Here is a 27,214-nt window from a genome sequence, read left to right as displayed (position 1 = left end):
TACAGCCCACGCGAAGCCCTTGATATTTCCTTTAATTCAGAAGTGGTCCAAGATGCAAAGTCCAACCGGAAAAGCCCGAAAACTGGACAGAACAGAAAGCTACGAATTTTGAGACTAAATCCTACTTGGTTTTGGAGTTTTATTTATATATTATTTTAAATAGTAAAAAGACTTTATATTAATTATAGGGAAGAGGAGTTTTTATCATTGTAGAATATTAGATTAGAATTAGGGTTAGGAGAGAAGGAGGAGACCATGACTTTTCTTGATGTGACAACATTAAAGGTTCAAGGTTTTATCATCTAAATCTCTTTTCTTCTTGTTAGTTTAATTATGTCTTTTGATTGTCTTGGTTATTTTGTTTGTTTAGTTATTGTCGAGTAGTGTGTTCTAGGGCTTAAGGGGAAGCCATGTTTGCACTATGATTTTGGCATGATTTTCATTTGTTTGATTGGTTAATTCTAATTGATATGTTTTAATATTGATTTATGTAATCGGCCGATATCATGAATTGATTCTATGCAAATAGGAGTATAATCGAGAGATATACTACTAGAGGCACACATACAATTAGCAAAATTGAATTTGAGTGCGAGAGCATCATTGGATTTCTGAGAGCGTTAATACTCGAGAGAGATTAACCTTGCTTTAGTTAACTGATTAATCGAATTACTAAAAGTGATTATACGTGTAATCATGTTTCGAGAGTGTTGATGCTTGAGAGAGATTAACATACTCTTGTTATTTGACCACTTTAATTGCTTTAGTTTAGAGCCAGTCATTGTGTAAGCATGGTGGACCTGATTGCCCTGGATTTTTAATATATTATTTTCTTGTCTTTTTAGCTAGTGTTATTTAGTTGTAGTAGTTAGTTAAAAATATCTTTGATAATCGTTTTGATCTAGAAACAATTGAGTATAACTGAATAAAATTGATAGCATCTGTCTCCTTGAGGATACGACCCGCATTTGCCAGTCTGCACTACAACAGACACCGTGCGCTTGCGGTTAGTTATAAAATAACACATCAAGTTTTTGGCGCCGCTGCCGGGGAGACGGCTAGTTTCTATTGATTTTATTTGGCTATTTAGATTGTTTCCATTGCCTCGTTGGGACTTCCGTTCCAAGTGAGGTAGATTTTACTGTGTTTCTTGGCTTTGTTGAGTTTTTTTTCAGGTTGTCAATGGACGGAGTTGATAACTTTGCACGTCTATCTTCCCTGATCGAGGCATATACTCGTGAAAATGCCTCATTGAATGCTACAGAGCCCACTACACGTCCACTGAGTATCAACGAGATGTCACAAGCTGCCCCGAAGACTTATAACTTCTGTCAAGTTTGTGGTGTTCAGGGTCACTATGGTTATGAATGTTCTTACAATGTCTTTAATTCTCAGAGTGCTCAATTGGGACAAGTGAATGATTATCAAGAAAGATATGAGGACAATCATTATTCTAATTCTTGTGATCAACAATGGATGGATCAACCAGATTTCTCTTATATGGACAATGAATTTCAAAATTTCTCATATCATGATCAACAACAATTTCAGCAACATCGTTATGAAGAACCACCACTACAGCAATATGACCAGTTTGAGCAGGAATATCATCAACCTCAATATGAGCAACCTCAGTTTCAGCAGTATCACTATTCTCCACTTCAACAAGAGCTACAGGTTCCTTTAACCAATGTAGATGTGCCATCGTATCAGACGAATGAGGTATGTGATATGTTGATATATATGACCAAGAGTTTTGAGGATGGTATCATGAACTTCCGGAAATGCATTGAAGAGAGTACCATGATGATTAAAGAATTAAAAGCTGAACAACTGATGATGGAGGGTCAAATTGCACAATTGTCCAGTTCTTCTTCTACATGGCAAGCCGAATCCTCTCCACCTCCATGTCTTCAAGTTGAAGATGACATAAATACTATCATTCTTGCAAGTGATGAAGACTGTGATAGTTTTTCGATCTGTGATGATCATGCGCCTATTAATAAAGGGGAGGATCATGTCATTGCCAATGAAATTGATGTTGTTGTTGATGTTGTGGACCATGTGCGTGATGATGAGCCAAGTGAAGAAAGCAATATCGAGTTGGTAGCAGTTTCTCCACCGCCTTGTGTGCTTAAATTACCATTCTCGAAAGGAATCAACTTAATCAAGGCAGATCAACAATTTGATATGGAAAACTTTGCTTTTACTCGGACCTCTGCTCCCATATTTGAGAGCACATGTTTTAAAGTTGACGTGATGATTGTCCAAGATGAGATTTCTCAGAATTTGTCCTATGATCCATTTCAAAAGGCTCTTACACCTCAAGTCTCAGAAGAAGGTGTTTGCAATACTGACTTTTTATTCATTGAAGCAAGAAGAAGCCAAGAGATTCAAATAACTCCTGCGAAAGTGAGGAGTTCAGAAAAACCACCACCGGAGCCTCCGCCTCGTGTGAATATCAAGGGAGTCCAATCTTTTTGTGGATGTGAATTCTACCGTTGTTTTATCACTAAATTCTCCAAAACTATAAAATATTTTGATCAATTGTTACTTCTTAATGTGACAATTAAATTTACTAATGCTTGTTTGGAGATATTTTGCAGGATCAAAACAAATACTGACTCTCTTAAATTTATTCGAGGTGGCGAGGTTTTGTTCGAGAAGGTGGATACTCCACGTTTATTTCTACGTGGTTTGAAAAGGTCAAGCTAGTGACTCTAAAATAGCGTTTCTTGGGAGGCAACCCAACGTCTCTATTAGTTTATTTATATAATATATTTTTGTATTTTTTTAGGAGCTTAAAATATTTATTTTCATTTTTTTTACTCCCATAAGATGCCTTGATGAATTTGTGTGAAGTGTTTTCAGATATGTAATAGCTATGGCAGTGGATAAAGAAGAAGGAAAAAAAAAACATGAAGGGAACTAAGACCCACAGCTCCGTATTACATACCTGCGGCTCAATATCTACTGGCAATTAAGGAGATGATCTACAGAGCTGCGGCTCGCTGTGCTCTAGCCACGGCTCCGCGATCTTCTGGTCCTCGAAATACATGTGCGCGCTTCACTTTTGTGAAGTGATCAATTCCTCAATTCCTGGGCTGGGCTGAAGCCCATCTTTCTCCCAAGTCCAATCCAGGAGCTTTTAAGACTGCTGAGTCGGTCCAAGTCCGCCAAGCCAATGATCCACATGCCAGCCCATCTCACTCTCACTCATGGACAAGTGATGCACGTGGTTACTTTTTCTCTTGAAGCTGTCCATTGTTGCAACTGATGTTTATGAGCAGCTTTTCTACTAACAAAAAGAATATGTTAGAGCTGGGATTCGAACCATGAACATCTACCAAGCTTACTTTAAAAGCCAACTCCAAACCACAGTGCCATTGACAACACTTGGCAAGGAGATGCATCCATTTAAATAAAGCTGCGGAAGGCAGAGCCAATTCACAACTCAAAGGGATTTTAGGGGAGTTTTCTTTTTAACTAATATTTTATATTTATATTAATATATTTATATATGTGTGTCATATTTGTTCATTGAGGACAATGAACCACTTTAGTGTGGGGATGGTTTCTCAATGATTAAAAAATTAAAAAAAAATAATATATTATAAAATTAAAAAAAATAAAAAATTAGAAAAAAAATTGTATATTGCCATGTCTTAAATTAGGAAATTCATGTTAGTTGCATTTAAATTAGAGCATGTAGTTATTAATTTTGTTTGCATTTTTTTTAGTAGTATTTTTAATTTCTTTTAGCTTGCATAAATTCATGAAAGTAAATAATACCAAGTTAATTTCTCGTGATGATTTTATTTGCATAATTTCTTGGCTAGTAGTCTTGATCATATGTGATGTCTTGCATGCTTAGAAATTGCTTGTGCGGAAATTTAATTACACTATTTGATGCTCTAGAGACAAGACTTAGGCTAACTTAATTCTTGAGTTTTATCTATGAGTCGAGTGTAGAATTTTGACTATTCCCTTTTGAGCTTAGAGTATGTAATTCTTAAGTTTGAGGGAACTGTGGGATGTATATGCCTTTCAAAAAAAAAGGAAAAAAATAAATAAATATTGCAAATAAAGTATCGAGTACTCCTTTGAGATCAACGGGTGGTAAATTTTGAAAAGGATGATCCACGTACTTGTGCTAGTATTAAGTGCAATTGTACTAGAAATAAATTTTTTTGGTGACTTTTCACAACCCTTGGTTACTGGAGAACTACTTGACTTTAAAAAAAAAATAGAAAAAAAAAGCTGCAAAGTCTTATGGTGGTCGTAACTCACTTACCCTGAGAAGCGTCCTGACCTTAGGCCGAGCATGAAAAAAAAAGAGTAGAAAAAATAAGAGAGGCATAGAAGTTCTTTTGCGACCCTGAGCTGTAGTTGACTCTCATGTAACGAAGCGTTTAAGCATTATTCTGATAAACGATTCATGGTTAAGACTCTGTTGAATTCTGTTGGTCTCTGTTTTGTTTCACTAGAGAGCATGTTGAGCACACACGATGCACTCCGTACTTGCAGTGGAAAAGTTGCATGACTAATGTGTGAGATAGATGAATGCCTTGATTGTTGCATATTCTGAAGATATATATTGACGAGGTTAATGCTTTCATGATTTGTTTTTAGGCATATTCATTTAGTTTGCATTCATAGTAGTTGCATGTTTAAGACTTGGTAGAAAATAATGAATTTTGTGGGTAGATTCACTATAAACCCTCACGAGACAACACTCGTCCTACTAGGGCTGCCTAGGGGTTTAACGGCTTGTTGCATACGCTCAATGCAATCGTGTCATCTACGAAAGTGGTGTTAGTTAGTTAGGACTTAGATTTTATTTCGCTTATTTGCCCGAGGACGTGCAAAAGCTTAGTGTGGGGATGTTTGATAGAATATATTTTTATATATATTCTATATGATTTTATTCTCATATTTAATTATATTTTGCACTGATTTGGATATTTATTTAATAGATTTTATTGTTTTATTGTAGGAAATAAAGAATTCCAAGTTGAGAAGGATTTGAAGATAAATTAGCTATTTTGGAGTTAAATTCTAAGGAAATTCGGATTTATTGGGTTTTACCCGATTTCTGCACTGTTTGGGCCATATCTTGAGTTCCGGATGTCGGAATTGGACGTTCTTACAGCCCACGCGAAGCCCTTGATATTTCCTTTAATTCAGAAGTGGTCCAAGATGCAAAGTCCAACCGGAAAAGCCCGAAAACTGGACAGAACAGAAAGCTACGAATTTTGAGACTAAATCCTACTTGGTTTTGGAGTTTTATTTATATATTATTTTAAATAGTAAAAAGACTTTATATTAATTATAGGGAAGAGGAGTTTTTATCATTGTAGAATATTAGATTAGAATTAGGGTTAGGAGAGAAGGAGGAGACCATGACTTTTCTTGATGTGACAACATTAAAGGTTCAAGGTTTTATCATCTAAATCTCTTTTCTTCTTGTTAGTTTAATTATGTCTTTTGATTGTCTTGGTTATTTTGTTTGTTTAGTTATTGTCGAGTAGTGTGTTCTAGGGCTTAAGGGGAAGCCATGTTTGCACTATGATTTTGGCATGATTTTCATTTGTTTGATTGGTTAATTCTAATTGATATGTTTTAATATTGATTTATGTAATCGGCCGATATCATGAATTGATTCTATGCAAATAGGAGTATAATCGAGAGATATACTACTAGAGGCACACATACAATTAGCAAAATTGAATTTGAGTGCGAGAGCATCATTGGATTTCTGAGAGCGTTAATACTCGAGAGAGATTAACCTTGCTTTAGTTAACTGATTAATCGAATTACTAAAAGTGATTATACGTGTAATCATGTTTCGAGAGTGTTGATGCTTGAGAGAGATTAACATACTCTTGTTATTTGACCACTTTAATTGCTTTAGTTTAGAGCCAGTCATTGTGTAAGCATGGTGGACCTGATTGCCCTGGATTTTTAATATATTATTTTCTTGTCTTTTTAGCTAGTGTTATTTAGTTGTAGTAGTTAGTTAAAAATATCTTTGATAATCGTTTTGATCTAGAAACAATTGAGTATAACTGAATAGAATTGATAGCATCTGTCTCCTTGAGGATACGACCCGCATTTGCCAGTCTGCACTACAACAGACACCGTGCGCTTGCGGTTAATATATTAGGTGTTATTAAAGTGACATCAGAGCCAGTTTCGATGGAGGTTAACATGAGCAGAATGACTTTTTTAAATGCTACAGATTATAACCAGGAGAAGAGTAAAACGAAGGGACTTGTTGTATGTGAAATGTCTGCATCATCTTGTATTTTCCTCTGAAAAATGAAGTTCAAAATCTAATGGGGAATGAAAGTTTGAACATGAACAAGTGTGTGGATTTATCAAGCAATGGGTTGGAGATAATGTCTACTATATGTGAATGAAACAAATGCAAAGGCTTTGTGGGAAAAATTGAAAACTTTTTATGCTTCGAAAACTTTTTGTGGGAGATAACAAATCATATCTCTTAAAACAATTGATAAATTTGAGATATAGAGATGGTTCTTCTATTTCTGATCACCTAAATGAGTTTTAAGAAACAATGGATCAGTTGTGGGGCATGAGCATAAAATTTGAGGATGAGGTTTATGCACTTTGACTTCTTAACACTCTACTTGATTCATGGGAGACATTTCGGGTGTCACTTACTAATTTTGCCCCAAATGGAGTTCTTGCAATGAAATTGGCTAAGAGCGGTGTGTTGAATGAGGAGATGAGATGAAAAACTCAAGAGTATTCTTCACAATCAGATGTGTTGTTTACTGAAAATAGGCGAGAACTAAGACGAAATGGCAAAGGGGTCAAGACAAAAGTCGAAGCAATTCCAGAGGCAAACATAAGCATCTTGAGTATCATAATTGTGGAAAGGCTGGTCACATTTAAAAGTAATGGTATAAATGAAAAAAGAAAAATAAAATAAACTTGAAGCAAGATAAAAAGATCATGTATCAGTTGCCTCTTTTGATGATCTTATCGTCATTCTTGATGAAAATATAGTAAATCTGTCTTGTGATGAGACAAGTCGGGTAATAGACGGTGGAGCTTCACAACGTGTCACGTTTCGAAAGGAGTTCTTCACTTCTTATACACCAGGTGACTTTCGATTTCTTAGAATGGGTAATGATGGTTTGTCAAAAGTTATCGGCTTAAGTGATGTTTGTTTAAATACTTGTACATGAACTATATTAGTTCTCAAAGATGTAAGACATGCCTCCAGGAGTTCGTTTGAATTTGATTTCAGCTAGCAGACTTGATGATAAGGGCTTTCAGCATAATTTTGACATGACACAATGGAAAAAACACCACTTTTTAGATTATTGTTCTTGAACACTCAATAACATTGAATATATAGGGTGGAGAAAAGTTCAGAGCTATCTGATACCTGTATTAAGCATCTGAAGAGGGTCTTCTGCGGTCCAAGTTTCAGATTTCTTTCTTCTTTATTAATTCAGTATGTTGGGTTGTTTTGCTTTGTTTTTGTTGAATATTTGTTAGCTTGTTGGAGGCTTATTTAACTTAGTATCTAAAAAGTTTGATTGAATTTGAAGGTCATCTGATATTAGTTTTGTTGCTACTGAGAGTAGTTAGTGTTTGTCAATTTCTTGTATTAGTATTGTTTTCTCAGCTTGTGCTTGTTTGGATTCCTTCTTGTTGGATCCGTTTAGCACTTTGATGAGCTGAATTTGTAATTCTTTTCTCATAGTGAAAATTTTTATTGGACCATAGTGTGTCGTAGATGTTCCCCTTCACATTGGAGAGTTTTACCACGTGAAATTATGGTGTCCTTTAAGTATTTTGTTCTAGTTTTCGTTATTGTGTATTTGTGATTGCTTGTATCTACATTAGGTGTTATCAACGACCTTATATTGTTGGAGTATTGAATATAAATACTTAAATTATATTCTCTTCCATCGGTATCCTACATTCTTTCCATGCCACTCTTGCTTCGTAAAAAGTGACTAGTTAGGGCGGAGCTAGTTGCAGATAAGGAACAGAAGATAGCCATCTGTATGGGGGGCAGTCAAGCATGAATGCATAAAATAGTTTTTCGGTCGATAAAATCTAAAGAACCCTGCATATGAGCCTCCAACATTGTTCATCTTTAGAATGTAAGAGCCACCCGCTAGCAGGTAAATTGCTTGTTACATTACTTTCCTCTCTCTTAGAAAGGAAGCATGATTTTGTTGGGCTGCACAAGACCCATTAACCCCATATTAATATGATATTTTCAAGTTTGTTCTCATTATTTTTCTCTCTCTTTGGGAGGAAGTATGATATTTTTGGGCTGCGCAAGATCTATTAACTCTACAATATTCTTCAATTTGGGTCACAGCCCAAACCCCGCACGAATTTGTTTTAGGACTCTTGCTAAAATATTTCTTCACATAGTAACGAAGTTGCTTAGATATTTATATTCAAGACAATTTTGTTTTATCATTATAACATGAAACTTTAACTCTGCAATCTCCAGATCACCAATCTTCTAACTCTTGTATCGTCGCTATTCATGTGTTCGATACTCATCTTCCGAGACATGTTACTCGACCACTTCAATGTCAGGAGATTCTTGATCGACACAAGTTTTTAAAGACCGAAATTTAAGTTTGAATATCTCACACTACACAATTACAACCTGCAATCCCGAAATCAATTTCTTAATTCCTAGTTGTGATATCGTTTGCTAGGCCGCGCAAAACCTGATAACTCCATATTAATATAATATCGTCATTTTTAGACCGTGACCAAATCGAACAGATTCATTGTTAATTCATTTCTAAAATTGTAATTTTGGCCCGTTTTATCACAACTCACAAGTACCTCCATATTTACAAGTACCTCCATATTTTGATGAGCATGAGTCATGAGATCTAAATTAACACTCACTCTGTAAGATCCGGCTACTCCCCTCTATTTTATAGATGCTTCATAAAAACAGCTCTTTTTCGGTGCTGGGAGAGCACACAAAGGTTGATAAATTGATTTGGGTTACAAATTTATACGGTTCGGGTTGGGTTGAAATTTTGAAAACCCGATTTAACTGGGTTGGGTCGATAAATTTCGCTGACCCACCCAATCCGAACGGTGTACACCCTAGTTGATATCATTAATTTTCGACTATCTCGTTTAGCCCCTCATCTTTTAATCATGTGGAAGGGGCACGGCCCTGTATAACTTTTCTCCGTCCTGATGAAGCACATTCGTTTGTGCGCAACAATTTTGAAAAGTACAAACTCGATACAGAGTGAGTTATAAAAAATTGCTAAGATGGCACGTTACCCCTGATGAGTAGCACATGTGGAGTTATTATGAAAGTATGGGTACCATTTATCTGCTGCTTGAGGTTATCTCAGTAAGAAATGACCCAACGAGGGCGGTGATCAAGTCTGCAGATCTGTGCACGTCTGTTTTTTTGGCTAACCAAGATCTATAAATGTTTTTAAGCTCATAAAAAGTGTGTTAATTTAGATCCCATATCATGACTCTATCTGCATATACCAACTCTTTGGAATTATATTGGTCCAATTGAATCTGCCCCGTAATTTTTTCGACAAATATTCTGATGACTTAAATGTCTAATTACAAAATATGTTGAACATAAAATTTGCATGCCAGAGCAAAAATACTAAAAAAAACAACTTCTGAATGAGCATGATTAGAAATTTCAAGTGTTAGGGTTTATCCTTTATTATTCAGGGACATCTACATTCGATTCTATCTCAGCCGACAAGTATCAGAACAGATACTCATTTGTAAGACATATAAATATAAATTATTCTAAAATGGTACAAATAAAATGGGCTTCAAAAATACATATTCGATTTTACAAAAACAACAGATCAAATTTGTACCGAATCCTACTTTTATACAAGTCGGGTCTAAAATTTTCATTTCTGATTAAAACTCGATACCTTTTTCTGCATCTCTGATGTTTGGTATGTGATTAATGTTGCTGTCACACAAATGTGGATAAGAAAAAAAAGAAGCAATTATTGTGATTCTGGTTGATTGGTGTCTCCACTCAATCCCTTTCTTTATGCAAATAGCCTAGGCAATTTGTGAATACGAGTCATGTGCTTCGGCCCAGAAAAGCACATGCAATGGGTCTGTTCGCGATCTTTTTAACATATAAAATATGCTCTCTCCGTCCCATTTTAATTATTACATTTTTATTTTGATTGGTACTAAATTTTGATCAAAGATTATAAATCACTCACTCATTATTTTAAGAAACTGAAAATTACATCTTAAAATAGATTAAAAGTTATTTTTGGTGATATATTTTTTTTATTTTATCAATTAATAAAATATTAATAAATTTCCGTCAAATTTTAATCAATTTGAACAATACAAAATTAAATGTGACAATTAAAATGGGAGGAATAGTATTTTTCTCAACCGTGACCACCGAAACCAATACTACCCAACGATTTACTATTAACTTCACCTATAACTGACTAGTGGGTCACTGGGCCTACATAGTTATTAAGATTTGGGAAGTAGAAGGACTAGTGGCATTCGATAGATATTTTACAGCCCAAATGCTCCGGTGATCCCTATTTATAGCCCACTCCCCCAGCCCTTTCTCAGCACCAAGCCCCTCTTTTACCTTTCCTCACTTGTCTTTCCATCTCTCTCTCCAAATTCTAGCTACATTACATTTTCACTATCAAAGAGGGGTTTGCTCAGCAATGGCTATGCCTACCAAGTTCCTTGCTTTCTTGCTTTTTGCACTCTTTGCCATCTCCATGCTTCAAACTATGGTAAGGATCTCTCTCTCTCTGCCCTCCCTCTCTCTCTCTCTTGTCCTCTCTCTCCCTCTCCCTCTCTCTCTGTGTCTCTCTCTCCCTCCTTATGTTCTAAAACATTGGTTTGTTTTGATGTTTTCAGGTTGAGGCGTCATCAGAGTATCACTTGGACAGTGTAAGTTTGCATATTCTCATTGAGTGTGCTTAGTTTGGTTGTTGATCTTGTCTCTAAAGTTTCTTTCTTTGTTCAAAATGCTAATGCATATATATTTTTTGTTTGTTTCGGATTTCAGAATAGATATGGACCCAACAGCTTGAAGATCTCCCGTAAGCAAAGCTGCTCTTTCTTCTTTTGCCACTTCTTTATTTTTGCACACACACTATGTTCCCCTATAAACAAACTTAAACTTCCAAGAATACAAATAGTAAAAATCGGAACACTAACCATTTACTGTACAACACAATGTCACAAATCAACAGTAAAATCATTATTCAGACCATGTTGCAGCATGTGCCTCTAGCAAACCTTTTTTGTTGTTGTTGTTTTATTCACATGGGTGGGGTCAAGATTTGTACCAGAAAGTCACTATGTGGGGTCAGATCTATTTGACTAATGGTCAAAAATCTCTTAACAACATGAGTCAGTAGTAAATTCTTACAAAATAATACTCCTATTATTATTTATTCATCTACCGATCGAATCGAAGCTGTGCACTAAATAATTTAAATTGTTAAATAAACAGAGTGCCCAAATCAATGCACAAGGAGGTGCAGCAGGACACAGTACCACAAACCATGCATGTTCTTCTGCCAGAAGTGCTGCAGGAAGTGCCTCTGTGTCCCCCCTGGTTTCTATGGTAACAAAGCTGTGTGCCCTTGCTACAACAACTGGAAGACCCAGCAGGGAGGACCAAAATGCCCTTGATCTAACCATTGTTTTCCCTGTTTAATGCTCTGCTGCTCTTCCTGTTCCTGTTGCAGTGATGTGATGGCTCTTCCTCTTTTATCCTTACTATATTTCACATATTTATATAATGTTGATTATATGTAACCACACCACTGACCATGAATTATAAATGGTCATGTATTTGGTTTCTGTTGCTACCAGAAAAGATGAGTTTGTTTATCTTTTCTCATGACTATCTTACTTAAGTACTGAGCTAGCCACTCCATAGGTTTAACTGCAGGTTTTGCTTTGAGTACATGTGAATGGCTGCTCAAATCTGTTATCTTTTTATATGAATGATATAAAATCAATGTTCTGCTTCATTAGTGTGTTGATGTTTATGAACCAAATTACTCATATTATCAGTGTAAAGGATAGAAGAAAAAAATTTAAGGGATTCCTTTAAGAAAACAGATGAATGATATGGAGATCCTGTTTAAATATTCTTCTCAAAACACTGTACATGTTTGGCTCCAAAAGTTCTATTTCTATTTTTCATGACCTGTTTCTGTAAAAAGTCTTCTAATTTTCTTAATCGGGTTTGTGTAAAAAGTCAGAAGCATTTATAAGAAGCTGAAAATGCTAACTTTAGTTTTAGGACTTCTGATTCTTCTTCATACAGTTTAATTATTTATAAATCTTAACTTACTTCATAAACAGTTTAATTACCTATAAATCTTAACTTACATCTTAAGTTTACCCAAACGGTCACACTCTTTATACTTTATAGATTAAAGATTTCATTAACATTTCTATATACATCTTTATTGTTTAGAATTAATAATATCTCAACTTCTTATTCAAGTAGATCTATTGGCAGTTGAACGACAATGGGCAATGGCTATGGCCTGTGACTCTGTGAGTAACTTTTTAGTTTTTTTGACAAAAAAACTTTTTAGTTTTTAATAATATGGTTCTTTTCATCTCAGATCAACCGCAAAGATGGAGTATAGCTTTAGCTTTTTGATATTTTCTGCAATGACAGATTGACAGGGCACTGGGGAAGCGGTGCAAAAGCTGCAAGTAACATTCTTACCAAGGCCCAAATCATAATTTAGCCAATTCACTTTAAAAAAACAAACACAAGCAAACAAAGAATCTTATAAGCTAGGCCCAAAATCAAAAAACCAACTAGCAATCACCAACTGACCATTAGATCACCAGCTGACCATCAGACTATTTCCAACCATGTTTTCATGTTTTTTTTCTAAATCTTGGTCCAAATTTACACATGACCATCTTTCCATTTCAAGAAATTGATCCAAATTTTGATCCAGATTTGAACACTACTAACAAGTGTAACAATTTGGCACTTTGTCATTTCTGAAACAGTTGAAGATACGAGATCCTGAAAAAGATGGAGCAGACTACTCAAGTCTCAAAATCAGGGCTGAGCAAAAAATCATTTGAAATCGGAACCGGAGAAAACCGATCAGAAACCGAAATCGAAAAATTAAAAATCGATTCGATTTAAATGGTTGGGTTCCGGTTACCCCTCCGAACCGAACCGATAAAATCGAAAAATCGAGACAATATCTTGAAAAGTTAACCTCTCTCTCCCTCTCGTTTCTTTAGATCTTTTTCATTACTCAACACGCATATTAAGACAGTATATAAAACATAAATTCACATCTTTTTTCGAAATTTTTCCTTTTTTTAATAAAAGTTTAGTTAATAGATATTTATTCAGAATAAAAAATTCAAAATAAGTTATGAAACCATATTTTACGAGAGTATTAGAATGCGTGCCGAGCTCTGTCCCCCAATGTAAATAATTGATGGGGACGGAGGGGTACAAATTTTGAGACAATGTCTTAAAAAGTTACTCCTCGGCCAGTCATTTGTTTACTTATGATTTGGACATGACGGTTAAGAAATTTGTATAAAGTAGTAGAAAAAGGAAAGAAAAGTGGTTGAATTGGTGAGACCCGTTGATTTTAAATAGATAAAACGAAGATAGTGAAATAAAAATGGTGTGAAAAATGAATAAAAAATGGGAAAGTGGTGAACCTATTGACTATTTTTAACAAATTTTGAAATGCAAACAAATTAGATGAGACATGTCAAAAAGGAAACTGAAAAAAAATTAGTTCAGACAGAGTATGTAAATTTCTCGCAGAAATTATTATTTTAGTAGTTAAAGATATTTTCGCAGTCACCTTGTTTTACGAATTATTGATCCTATTTTCCTTTTATAAATAAACATGGGTTCGATCCTATCAATTCTGTGTAAATATTATATGGATGTTTGGGTGGAGTTTTTAAGCTCCGCTTTTGGAGTTATAAATTGAAAGCACTTATTTGTACTGTTAGTGTAAAAAGTCGAGAAGCACTTATAAAAAGCCAAAGGGCTGTTTGTTTAGCCAAAGTTGATTCTGCTTTTGACTTCTCTTTTCCTTGACCCGTTTGTGTAAATCAGTAGAAGCACTTTTAATAAGCGGAGAATGTTAACTTCCCTCTCAGAGCTTCTGCTTCTTTTCCAAACACTTTATTAGAGGTGTTTGTTTGGAGGAAGTAGAAGCCGCTTCTGGCTTCTGCTTTTCTTGACCCGTTTGTGTAAAGTAGAAGCACTTTTAAAAGCTGAGAATGCTAGCTTTTCTGTCAAAGTTTCTACTTCTTTTCCAAACACTTTATTAACTTATTTACTTCTCATTTCTAATCCACTTATTTACTTTAAGCATGAAATCACTTTTTTAAGCTTGCCCAAATAGCCCGATTAACTTATTTACTTCTCACTTCGACTTCACTTCTTTAATTTAAGCAAGAAGTCACTTCTTTTAAGTTAACCCAAAACGGCCCTTAAGAATCTCAACTTTTGTTTCATGACTTCTACTTTTTTCCTAAATATTTTAATCACTTATAAGTTTTAACTAATTTCTAACTTCTAATTCGTTTTTTTTACTTTAAGCAAGAAACACTTATTTTAAGTTCACTCCAAACGAAACCTATATATTCAATAATTTAATTAATATATAGTCCATCAAATAAAAACAAAAAACGTTTATGAGACCTGTTAAAATAATCAAGTTGTATTTTTTTACTTGTTTAAAATTTAGAAAAAAATATTATTTTTTTAAAATTTTAAGTTCTAAATTTTAATATTCTAGCAATCAATTTATAATTTACCAAGTTAACTGTAATGAGTCAAATTATAATTAATTTATAATAATTAAAAAGTAGAACTAAATCACAATAACTAATTCGAATCCGCCTAGTTCAAATTTTGATCTGGTTCATTGGAAGCCCATAAAATATTAATATATCTAATTGACATTTTCTTTTGCTTTAAATTTCAACTATAAATCCCTTGGACGTAACATAATTAAGGTCCTTATTCGAAACATCTTTCTAGGGGCCGTTTCGTTCGATTCGAGGAAACGGAATGGAATCCAGAAAGGGAAACACGGAGAAAGGAAAAGAATGATCCTGAATTGTTTTACATGTTTGGTTTTGTAGCAGAAACGGAATGGAAATTTGTGTGATTAATTTTATATTCGATTTTTTTTAATATTATATAATTTCAAAAGAGTTAAATATATTCATATCTATAACAAGATAATTTATTTACATTTTAATAAATTAATATAATTTATTTAACCATACTATTAATTTTTTAAAATAAATTAACATGTGAATTATGTCACAATTATATTTAATTTAAAAAACTAAATTAAAAATTATTTTTAATTCTTAAAAATACTTTATATGATAATTTTTTATTTTAATTGTTTAAAGTATGAATTATAACTCAAAATAAAAAAAAGGTGAGGAAAGGGAATCCAAATACTTAGTTGGGGGTGGTCAATGAGCTATGAGCATTATTGGATAAACCCACTACTAAAAAAGAAGAAAGTAAATGATGATTTTTACGAAACAAACATGTACAAAGAGAATCAATCAGGTTAATGCAACTGTTAACTGACAAGTGACAAGACGTACAAAACCCGTAAACCCTTCGTCTAGTGGTCACAGCCTCACAGGATATCTGTTGTATATTGATTTCAAACAAACATATTATGTATATCGGTTTAAAGAAATTAAATTTCAATCTGCTGCTGTGGTGTAGTGGTTATCACGTTTGCTTTACACGCAAAAGGCCCCCAGTTCGATCCTGGGCAGTAGCATTTTTTGCTTCTTTTTCAAAAAGCAGTAGAATCTTTTTGTGTTTGGGTTCTGCTGATTCTTTCTCGGTATCTCCTGGTCCCTGACCTGCAGGCTGCAGGAACCTTAAATCATCAATATACTTATATAAAGGAGAATTTTTTGCTTCTTTTTCAAAAAGCAGTAGAATCTTTTTGTGTTTGGGTTCTGCTGATTCTTTCTCGGTATCTCCTGGTCCCTGACCTGCAGGCTGCAGGAACCTTAAATCATCAATATACTTATATAAAGGAGAAGCATGAGGCGTTTAGGTGGCGCCTCTTAGTGAGCTGTGTTCTATTTTTTAATTTTCTGAAATTTTTGGATGAAAAAATATCAAAAATAAAATTACTTTTTTTAGTTTCGGATATATTGGAAGAAAGTTTCAGAATTACCTTTTTCAAAATATCAAAATCAAATCAGAATTTGAAACCATCATCATATTTTTGGAAAAGATGTATATCAAAAACCAAAAGATTTTTGAAATCAAATCAGAATTTGAAACCATCATCATATTTTTGGAAAAGATGAATATCAAAAACCAAAAAGATTTTTGAAATCAAATCAGGATTTGGAACTATCATAATATTTTTGAAAAAAAGTGTATATTAAAAATATAGAGTATTTTTGATAAGCTGGTCTTTTCTCAAATCAACCCCTTATAAATTGAGGTCAGACATCATAAAATTTAACACACATAATTTATTTATTTTTAGTTTATTTGTCTTCTCCATCTATTGCAATAATGATTTACATCATGCTAGATATTTTGAACAGCGATAGAGATGATTGGCTGATAAGAGTAAGAGTTTGTCGGATGTGGAAGTCGACAAATCCTCAGACGTCATAAAATTTAACACACAATTTTTTTGGAGCTTATTTGTCTTCTCCATTTAATACAATAATAAGTTACACTATGCTACATTTTTTGAATAGCATAGAGATGATTAGCTAATAAGAGTAAGAGTTTGTCGGATGTGGGAGTCGACAAATCCAAACAGCGGAGAACAATATAGTCCTGACATGATATTGATGGATGAAAAGTTCAATAAATTAATTGTTAGTAATATATATATTTGTTCGTTATTCTTTTATAATATTTGTTTTGTTTATCGGACATGTTTGTTGTTAATTTTTATATGGTTTACTTTGTGTACATGAGTATTTATAGGTGCAGATAGACTTGTGTGCTATTCTTTTCCATAATTAAATAATCTGAAACAAAATCAGCTTAAAACTTTCAAACTACTACATTCTATAAATAATTTGAAACAAAATCAGATTCTGAAATTTGCTTCTAATATACCCGAAACTATAAAAGGTAGTTCTAATTTTTGCTATTTTTCTTCCAAAAATTCCAGAAAATTAGAAAAATAGAACGGAGCGATGTGAGAGGCGCCACCTACACGCCCCTCACCTCTCCTTTATATAAGTATATTGATTTCAAGTTATTTATAATTCTCTTAGTCCCACTCATTTTTATATATATTTTGTACTACTTAGCACATATTCTATACCTTTATAAGTACAATTTTATAATTTACTTTTAAATTTATTTTTAAAAGAATTTAATATTTAATTTTCATTAAAATATCCTATAAATAAGTTACAGAATCATACTGTACGAGAGTATTAAAGTACATATACCCCCGTATATGCAATTGAGGGGACTGAAAGTATAAAAGTTCACTCATTTTCTAAACATTTGATTTTTCATTCATGTTTTATTTCGAACTATTCATTATGGAAATTCACTAATTTCCTAAACGTTTGGGAATCACTTTTCATTCATCGCAAATCTAACACTTTATTTTATTATTAATGATTAAATATCCACTTCCAATTCTTTAAAAGTTAGTATAATAATGTAAACGGAGTGGCTAACAGGGCACATGATAAGTAGTAATTAATACAGTCAACTACTCTTGTGTTTGCATAGTTATCAGTGTATTTGTATAGAATCATTCAAAAATTTATTAAGTACTAATTATACATTTATTTTTGATTTGTCTTCTAAATTATATATTTATTATAAAATGTTTTTTTTTTGAAACAAACGGAATTGTATTAGATTTCCAAACTATCCGACATAAGAGTCTCCAGTACATGAGTAAGAGGAGACGAGATAACATAGGAGCCATTTAGCGCACAAGGTAACCTAGCCAACTTATGAGCTACTTTGTTTGCATGCTTCCTAACAAAATGAACTGAAAGATCAGCTCTACCATCTAGAATAACCCTACACTGCCTTATTAAGTCACCCAGTTCCAATTATTAAATTTCAAAAAAATGAGGGAACATAGAATAATTCTTTTATCACATTTTATATGATAATTTTTAATTGATTTCATCGCACAAATAATAACGAGGCCCCCTGCATGCACACTAATTTTCAAATTAAAACCAGCCCTCTAACTAAAATCGGCCAATCTAATATTTAATAATAAATTTATGAGTCTTTTATTATTTTAATATTCTTAAAAAATATAATAATTCAAATTATAATATAATATATGATTAAATAAAATATCAAATATGATTTGAATGTAATTAGTCATTAATGTATTGTTACAAAAAACTAGAATCACATTAGCTGTCAGCTACCACCAAGATGCATTAAATACATTTTAACCTGTGTCCTGAGGGCAGGGCACAGGTTAGCCAGCCCCTAATGTAAAACCCTCATAGCATTTTGGAATGAGAAAGCTCAGACCCCGACCAGAAGTGTTTTGTTGTGATTTGTTGAGTGAGGACACTCCACTGATAACAGTAGTGAACCATTCAGGGCCGGCTCAACTGAATATGAGGCCCTAAGCAAGAATTTAATGGAGGCCCTTTTCTCTATATAAAAAAATATTTTTATTTTATTTAATATATAAATTTATGTATTATTTATAATAAATTTTTATTTAATACTTATTTTTATATTTGAAATAATTTACAATTTGGATTCTTATAAAATAAATTATACATAAAAATTATTTATGAGAACATAATAATAATACTTACATTTTACACAAAATTTATACATCATGTTATATATTGTTCTTTTTATTTTTAGGCTAATTTGTATATTAATATAACATTTAAACTAATAAAATTTAAAAAAAAATACTATAACATAAAGATATAAATTACATAATTTATGATAACGTAAAACTTATGAAAAGTAAAATAGATTTTAAAAATATGCGTATTATATTTATTAAGTACTTACAAACATCACTGAAAAATTCGAAATCATTTGCTTCTTCTAATTCTCATTTTTTAAGTTAATCTTATTTTTATTTATTAATAATTCCTTATTGTGTATATATATATACTCTTTTTAAAGTATAATAATTCATATTTTTTTTAATATTTTTTTCATAAATACAAATCAAAATTTAACTATTATAACCTAAACATATATATATAATTATAAAAATTTGAGGCCCTCCTTTGAGTTGGGGGCCCTAAGCAACCGCTTAGTTGGCTTTACTGTTGAGCCGGCCCTGGAACCATTCCACTTGTAGCATTTAATTTACTATATTCAGAAATCTCCGATCGTGCTCTTAAATCATTCTTCAAATAAAATAATGAGTTAATGGCAGAAGATTGTCTCAACTTTTATTTTTTCTCACAAAAATGGCTCAGATATTTTTCTAAGTAGATGTTTGCATTCCGTCTAAATTAGTCTAAAAAATGCTGTTTATTTATATTTTTGGGCCATTTTTATGTTAAAAGAAACATTGTTCAGCCATCATGTTGTAATTAAATCATAAATTGAATACACTCATGTGTTTAAAAAAAAATAGTTAAGCCACCACATTGTCCATTTTATATTTGGGTCATTTTTGTGCAAAAAAATAATAGTTGAGGACATCCTCCAGCAATTAAGTTTATAATATATTACTCTCACCAAGTTAAGACATGGAAAAAGATTACAACTCCAATGCTACTCTTTAAACCTACTCTTTATTCGTATTTTATTCATATAAATGAGAAAGAAAAGTGAAAAAAAGAGAAAGGTTGGATGTGAAGTGAGAGAAAAACCAATATAATATTCATGAATAGGAGCTAGATGCTCTATAAAATAGAGGAGGGATGATAGGTTCTTAGAGCAAGTCCAACAGTGTCCTAGTTGGAGCCCTAAATATAATATAAAAAATTATGTCCTAGTAGTTTAGGACATATTCTACTAGCTTCAACTCCAACAATGTGCCTTATTTTCACTATATGTTTAATATTTTACTATTAAAAGTTCACTTTCATCATTAAAACATAATATAAAATAGAGAGAGAAAGAGAGTGTTAGTAAAAATTTATTATAAAATATGGGATAGGGCAAGGAGACCGAGTGCGGCTTGAATGGATTGTCCTAGTGATATAGGGCATCACTAGAACATTGTTGGAGCAAGTTTTTTCATCAAATGCCCTATATTATGACTTAGGACAACCAATAGGGCAGCTGTTGGACTTGCTCTTAAAGCATCTCCAACAGTGTCCTAAGGAGGTTCCCAAAATATATAATAAACAATTCAAATTCTAAATAATAGGGATCCTATATTGATTGACAACTCCAACAATGATCCCTATTTGTCTTCCCTATTATTATTATAATATTAAATTCAAATTTTTTTAACAAAAAAATATGTGGGAAGGAGTGTGCAAAAGGTGAGAGTTGAATATTTAATCATTAAAAATGAAATGAGGAATGGGTTAGGGATTCCCTACTTATAAGGAATGAAAATTAAATCCTAACATTTAGGGAATGAGTAGGGACTCTGCTGGAGTGAATTTTTGTGCATATTCCTTAAAATAATAGCTTAGGATCTTATATAGCTAATCTGCTGGAGATGCTCTTAGATTTTTAAAGAACTTCTATAAGCTTATTGAAACACTATTTTTTGATTTACTCTTTAAATTCAAAGAACTTCTATAAGCTTATTGAAACACTATTTTTGATTTACTCTTTAAATTCAAAGGTAAGAGCTTGTTCAAGAGTTCTATTGAAACTTAGAGATATTGAACACATAAATATTCTTCAAAGTCGGAAAAGGATCTATAAAGATCGGGCAGTTTAGCTCACAAAAAGAAATAATAAAAATCACCTGATTAATATATTAAAAAAAAGCAATTTGACTGAGGACCTGTTTGTTTAACGGAAGCAAAAGCTGCTTCTGGCTTCTGCTTCTTTTGACCCGTTTGTGTAAAGAAGTAGAAGCACTTTTAAAAAGCTGAGAATGCTAGCTTTTGTCTCACAGCTTCTGCTTCTTTTCCAAACACTTTCTCAACTTATTTACTTCTCACTTCTGCTCCACTTCTCTAGTTTAAGCAAGAAGTCACTTCTTTTAAGCTTGCCCAAACGGCCCCTGAATTATAAATGTACTCAAACTTATCTCACTTTATCTTGGAAAGAAGAGCTACATATTTTTCTCGTATAAGATAAGATTAATTTAGTCAGGGTGTCTCAACTCTCACCCATTACCCAAATTGAATGCTGCTCAGTCAAATTAAAAACAGAATCAGATCCAAAATAAATGAGTATATGCCTCGAGACTCCCCCAAAAGTCTCACTTTCTAGTTCTTCACCTTACTATTTCTTCATCATCTTCCCTTGATAGTTTTGTTAACATGCTGGTATGGTAAAATCATACTTATTGATACTACAATTATTGTATTGTTTTGATGTTCATCAATTCTGTACCATCCCCCAGGAGTAAATTCATCTGTACATATTAAACAAAATTTACTCTGCGGTAAATTTTTCGACAGGAGTCCCACAAAGGTAGATTAGAAAGCTCTGGTAAAATGCTCACCTAATTCATTGTTTTTATTGACTCCAGTGAGATTTTCTTACCTCATTCGTTGAATGCATGGAGTATTATATACACCACACACAGCAGCACATGCAATTTTTGTTTTTATTTTCTTCTCCCCATAAACTTGCACCCAGAAAACTAGGTTGATCCGGGAAAGCCTGCAAGGAAAATTATTGTGTTAGGGAAAGATCAATCTATTTTTCTGTTGTAAGGAATCAAACTGGTTGCAATCAAGTTGACCCTTAAGCTCTCTCTTGTTCTTGCTCATATCCATGGACTCCGAAACGCATGAAAATGGGTACTCTTCTGTTACTATACCCTTCTTGCATGCCACAGACGAGAAGTCGCAGAAGGAGGAAGCTGAGGTCCTTCGTCTTCATTCAGCTGGCCGTACCTCATTTTTCAACACTTGCTTCAATGGCCTCAATGCTCTCTCAGGTATTTCTTCATGCAAAGATTATAAAGATTTTGGTTCAAATGAGAACCAAAAATTGTGAACCAGAGGTTCTGGAGAACAATTTTGTTTCTGCAAAAATATGAAAATTAGAACCACTGCTAAAAGGACTTAACTTTTTTGATTCTCATGGTTCTCACTTCTCAGGCTCACTGGTTCTTCACTGAATCTGACTATATATATATATAATCCGCTTTTGAAAGGAAAGAAATGAAGTGTTAAGGAAAATCTAAGATTTTTGTGTGTTTTTTAGGGGTTGGGATACTATCGACACCATATGCATTATCCTCAGGAGGGTGGTTTAGTTTGCCACTTCTGTTCATTATTGCTACAATGGCTTTCTACACAGCCTTGTTGATTCAAAAGACCATGGATGCAGACCCAAGTATTAGGAGTTATCCTGACATCGGTGAGCGTGCATTTGGTAGAAAAGGGAGAATGCTGGCATCTAGCTTTATGAATTTGGAGCTCTACTTCGTAGCTATAGGGTTCTTGATTCTAGAAGGAGACAATTTGCATAACATATTTCCAGACGGATTTCAGTTAAATGGACTTAAAGTTCAGGGAAGGGAAAGCTTTATAATGATTGTAGCTCTTGTTATACTACCTACGATTTTGTTGAAGAACTTGAGCATTCTGTCTTATGTATCTGCAACTGGAGTTATAGCTTGTGTAATCATTCTTGGCTCAATTATCTGGACTGGAACATTTGATGGTGTCGGATTCCACCAAAAGGGTGTAGCTGTGAATCTTAATGGTATCCCGATTGCTGCTAGCTTATACGCCTTCTGCTATTGCGGTCATCCAGTATTCCCAACCCTCTATACCTCTATGAGAAACAGAAAGAATTTCACCAAGGTAACTACAGAATATTTGAAGCACCTAATTAGTTTCTTGAATTATTCAAACTGGCCTCAGTACATGATTCTTGGTTTCTCTATTGCAGGTGATGTTCTTATGCTTTTTCCTATGTACTCTCACTTATTCATCGATGGCGGTGTTTGGATATCTTATGTTTGGTGCAGATGTACAATCAGAGATAACTCTAAACCTTCCTAAATCTAAAGTGGGTTCAAAAATTGCAATATACACTACCCTGGTCAATCCAATTGCTAAATATGCGCTGATGGTCACTCCAATCGTGCATTCGATAGAAAGCAGGTTCCGGTCTTACTGCAATAAACGATCGTTTAGTCTCTTGATCAGAATCACCCTGCTGATCAGCACCATTATTGTAGCACTTGCTGTCCCATTTTTTGAATTGCTCATGTCCCTCGTCGGAGCTTTTCTAAGTATGACAGCATCTATCATACTTCCTTGCATGTGCTATCTGAAGATTTCCGGTGCTTATCAAAGACTAGGAATCGAAACGGGAATAATATGGGCCATTCTATTGTTCGGTGTATTGATTGTTATTGCTGGTACTTACACCTCTCTGGTACAGATTATTGGCCAAATGTAAGCTATGCATAATGTATCAGTTTATAAACTACATTGTTATCAAGAAAATAAGGATTGCTGGTATATTGTGTTATCTACCTACATCTACAACTTCTTTCTCCAAGTTCTTGCAGCAAAATCTTCGCAATGGCTATAAAGTATTATCTACTACAAAAGGCGTGGAAGCGAAATACATATTCCTATCGACGCTGATACATAATCAAGTGCTATACAAGTAATAATTCGAAATGTGAAAAGTAACTGAAGCAAATGCAAAGACCAACACCAACATAATCTTGTCAGTTGTCACCTATTTGTCCTGACACTATATGAGAGGAACAGTATCTATCTATCAATAACTGATCAAGATTTGCAGAAGCTGTATCCTTTACTTCAATTGGCTATAAAGTATAGTAAGGATTAAGGCTGCCCTCTTCTGAAAGACGAAAATGACATCTGAATTTGGCAACTTATGGGGACTCTGCTTGTTGTATGGGGGTGTGATTCACACCGTGTGAAAGAGGGTACTATCATCTGATGCTACACGTATGTATATAATCACTGAAATATAATGTGGTCCTGAGTAGGAGTAGTATATTAGCATCCTATGCAGTATATTTTCCAAGATTTATCAGTTATTTCCTGAATTCAACAAAGTTTATTACAGAAGTATGTGTACTGCAGTGGAGATAATCTTTAATTAGGCTTAATAATCCAAACTCGATATTTTTCCATGAATAAATGCCTAGTTGAAACTTTTAAAAGAATCAAACAACAGAGAGCATAAAATTAGAACAATAATTCAGTTCATCACACGTCATTACTTGTTTTACAACTATCTAATCATTTGGTGAGGGAACTAATAAAAATTTAGGCAGACACATGTCTTTTTGTATGATTTGACGCCGTGAAGCACAAATGCCATGACAGTGTAGATTTCTTCTTTGAATTAAGTTGATTTGTCTAGATTTATTAATCTTGGGTACTATCAATCATCATGCACTTCGTCAAACTATATGAAAGTCGGGTCTCCACTTATTCTCATAAACTTGGCATTCGTCCCGTTTTAACCATTGTGAAAATGGCTACCAATATTATTGAAACCATGTGAAATAAAGGTTAGTGAGAAGGCAGAAAAGAGAGGAGTGCAATCAGCCTTGGATCTCCACAGGCTCTCTGATATGTGGATAGGAATTAAGAATTATGCAAGCTCTGGAGATATAGAGAATAAGGAGAGATGAGAGGTTGGTCATTAAATGTATCAAAAAGTTTTAGAAGTAGTATCATTTGTTTTTAAAATTATGATATGCACATCATCAATATTTTAGACAGCTTTTGTAAGAGGCTCCTAAAGCAACATTTCTTTCAATATTAGCTGCCAGTACTCTGTTGAGTAAACAATTTCATACAAGTCGCAGCAGCTTACGACACAAACAAATAAAAAACGAGAGGAAGCAGGGATTTAGAAATGAATTGATTACTAACACATGCTGGAGGGAGCGATAATATGCACAGAATCACATAAGCACTACATGAAGAAGAAAGAGAGCAGAAGTTGCAGATTAAGAGATTAAAATTTCATGATACAATGCAATCAAGAGTGACCATCTTCATGTGAAAATTCAATCTATCAAGTACTGAGAAGATATGCTCATAATGAACCTGTAAATCATCTCCAGAGAAGAACTTATACATAGATCCACCTACCTCGATGCAGCTTTCCCCGGCCATCTTCTTTAATCCTCCTTTTCTCATTCTATTTCGCATATGTGTTGCTTTGTCCCACATTCCAACCTCCGCATACTTGTTTGCAATCATCACTAAGTTCCCACTTCTCGTTGGCTCCAGCGCCAGTAACTTTCGTTTTACCTTCTCACCAATCCCATCATGGTCATTAGGATCATTAATGTAGCATGCACTAAGCAAAGTCCTCCATACAGTTGGGTCTGGCTTAAGAGGCATGTTCAGAATGAAGTCATATGCCTCCTTAAGTCGAGCAGCACGACCTAAGACATCTACCATAGCACCAAAATGAACCAGCATGGGTTTGATCCCATGTAGATTCCTCATGTCATGGAAGAACTGATAAGCAGACTCCACTAATCCTGCATGACTGCAAGCACAAAGAACTCCAAGATATGTCACATAGTTAGGCTTCACTGTAGACTTCTTCATTACTGAGAACATTTCAAGTGCCTCTGTCGCAAAACCATGCTGGGCTAACCCAAGTACCATAGCACTCCACGTCCATACATTCCGTTCAAAAAGCCTATCAAAAACAGACCTTGACAAGTCTACTGCTCCGCACTTAGCATACATATCAACAAGAGCTGTCCCCAGTCGACAATTCACAACCAACCCTCTCCCAATCACTTGAGTATGAATCCATTTCCCCAAACTCAAATTCCCAATTTCAGCACAACCCGAAAGCATGATCACCATCGTCGTCTCATCACACTCATACCCCAAATCCCTCATCCTCCTAAAATACTCAATACCATCACTAAACAGCGAATTCTCAACACAAGCAGAAATAATCGAGTTCCACGATACAACAGTTCTCTCAACCATCTCATCAAACAACTGACACGCAAACCCCATTTCCCCACAAGACCCATGAAAATGAATCAAATTATTCAACACATAAACATCACAATCCAAACCATGCTTCAATACATCAGCATGAATTTGCCTCCCTTCTCGAAAAGACGATAGCGTAGAACACGCCTTAAACAAGTACGGGTAAGTCATGTGATCAGGTTTAGTATTCGAACGACGCATAGCAAGAAAGACCAAAATACAGTCTCTTGGTGAATTATTTTCGCCTGTTGCGCATTCCCGTATAATATTATTCCAGGGATTGGGTAATGAGTTAGTGTATCGGGTAATAAAGGAGCTGGTATAATTGAAGCTGCTAATGGAGGGATGCAAAGCGAAAAAATGGATGAATTTTTCGGTGATTTGAGGGTCGAAAAGGAGACCAGAAACAATGATTTGGGCGTGAATTTTAAGGAGGTTTGTTAAGGATGAGCAGGATGTTAGTTGAGAGAGACATTGTAGTTTTTTCAGTTGGGGAAATAATAAGTTTGAATTATGGTTAGGGATTTTTGGCGGGAAAAGATGTTTGGCGGTTGATATGGTTAACCCAACGGCCATCTGCGGTGTTTACACCGGATCGTAATTCGTAAGTGACAAAACGAATTAGGTTACTCCTCTATTCTCCAGTACGGAACAAATACTGTATGCGTCATTGCGAGTTAAGTAACTCAGCCCGGTTACAGGGTCGAACATATATTAGTTCTTGGCAAGAGGAAGCCGATAACATGATACTGCCATTGTCCCCTCCCTCCTCTCTAGTAGTTTAACATGACAACGAGAGTTTGACACGTATTCTAATACATTTTGAAAATGTAGTTTTATAAAAAAAAAGATTAATTATTTTTTGAATAACAATTTGATGTTTGAATTTTTATACACAAAAAACAATCTCAAAACTAAGTTACAAAACTATGTTTTATACGAGACTTAAAATGTGTGCCGAGTAGTGTAAAAAATGATAAATAAATGAGAGGGGCGGATGGAGTACTAGACAATAAAGTTTAGAGTCGGTGTATTAGAGTGATTAAGATTTAGTCTCGTGATTTATAGA

General features: G+C 34.0%; 3 protein-coding genes and 1 non-coding gene across 4 annotated transcripts; 3 read left to right on the top strand and 1 right to left on the bottom strand.

Moving 5' to 3' along the window:
- The first annotated feature begins 10,552 nt into the window (after window positions 1-10,552).
- LOC108210736 (gibberellin-regulated protein 6) lies at window positions 10,553-12,053 on the top strand. Its single transcript, XM_017382126.2, has 4 exons — window positions 10,553-10,799; window positions 10,927-10,959; window positions 11,078-11,111; window positions 11,528-12,053. Exons 1-4 carry the CDS (start codon window positions 10,728-10,730, stop codon window positions 11,707-11,709), a joined length of 321 nt encoding a protein of 106 aa, XP_017237615.1. The 5' UTR covers window positions 10,553-10,727; the 3' UTR covers window positions 11,710-12,053.
- A 3,728-nt stretch (window positions 12,054-15,781) lies between these two features.
- Window positions 15,782-15,854, top strand: TRNAV-UAC (transfer RNA valine (anticodon UAC)). Its single transcript has one exon. It is a non-coding gene; the product is annotated as a tRNA-Val (tRNA).
- A 5,502-nt stretch (window positions 15,855-21,356) lies between these two features.
- LOC108211655 (amino acid transporter AVT1I) lies at window positions 21,357-23,676 on the top strand. The gene is made up of 3 exons (XM_064089149.1): window positions 21,357-22,109; window positions 22,379-22,983; window positions 23,072-23,676. Exons 1-3 carry the CDS (start codon window positions 21,944-21,946, stop codon window positions 23,585-23,587), a joined length of 1,287 nt encoding a protein of 428 aa, XP_063945219.1. The 5' UTR covers window positions 21,357-21,943; the 3' UTR covers window positions 23,588-23,676.
- On the bottom strand, window positions 22,050-26,909 carry LOC108213225 (pentatricopeptide repeat-containing protein At2g36730). The gene is made up of 2 exons (XM_017384995.2): window positions 25,273-26,909; window positions 22,050-22,197 (listed from the first exon to the last, which is right to left on the bottom strand). The coding sequence occupies exons 1-2, from the start codon at window positions 26,719-26,721 to the stop codon at window positions 22,129-22,131; spliced, it is 1,518 nt and encodes a 505-aa protein (XP_017240484.2). The 5' UTR covers window positions 26,722-26,909; the 3' UTR covers window positions 22,050-22,128.
- Between the last annotated feature and the right edge of the window lie 305 nt (window positions 26,910-27,214).

Source organism: Daucus carota, chromosome 3, assembly GCF_001625215.2.
Source record: "Daucus carota subsp. sativus chromosome 3, DH1 v3.0, whole genome shotgun sequence".
Taxonomy (NCBI): Eukaryota; Viridiplantae; Streptophyta; class Magnoliopsida; order Apiales; family Apiaceae; genus Daucus; species Daucus carota.
Note: the sequence above shows the minus strand (reverse complement) of the source record. Positions and strands in the feature narration are given on the sequence as shown.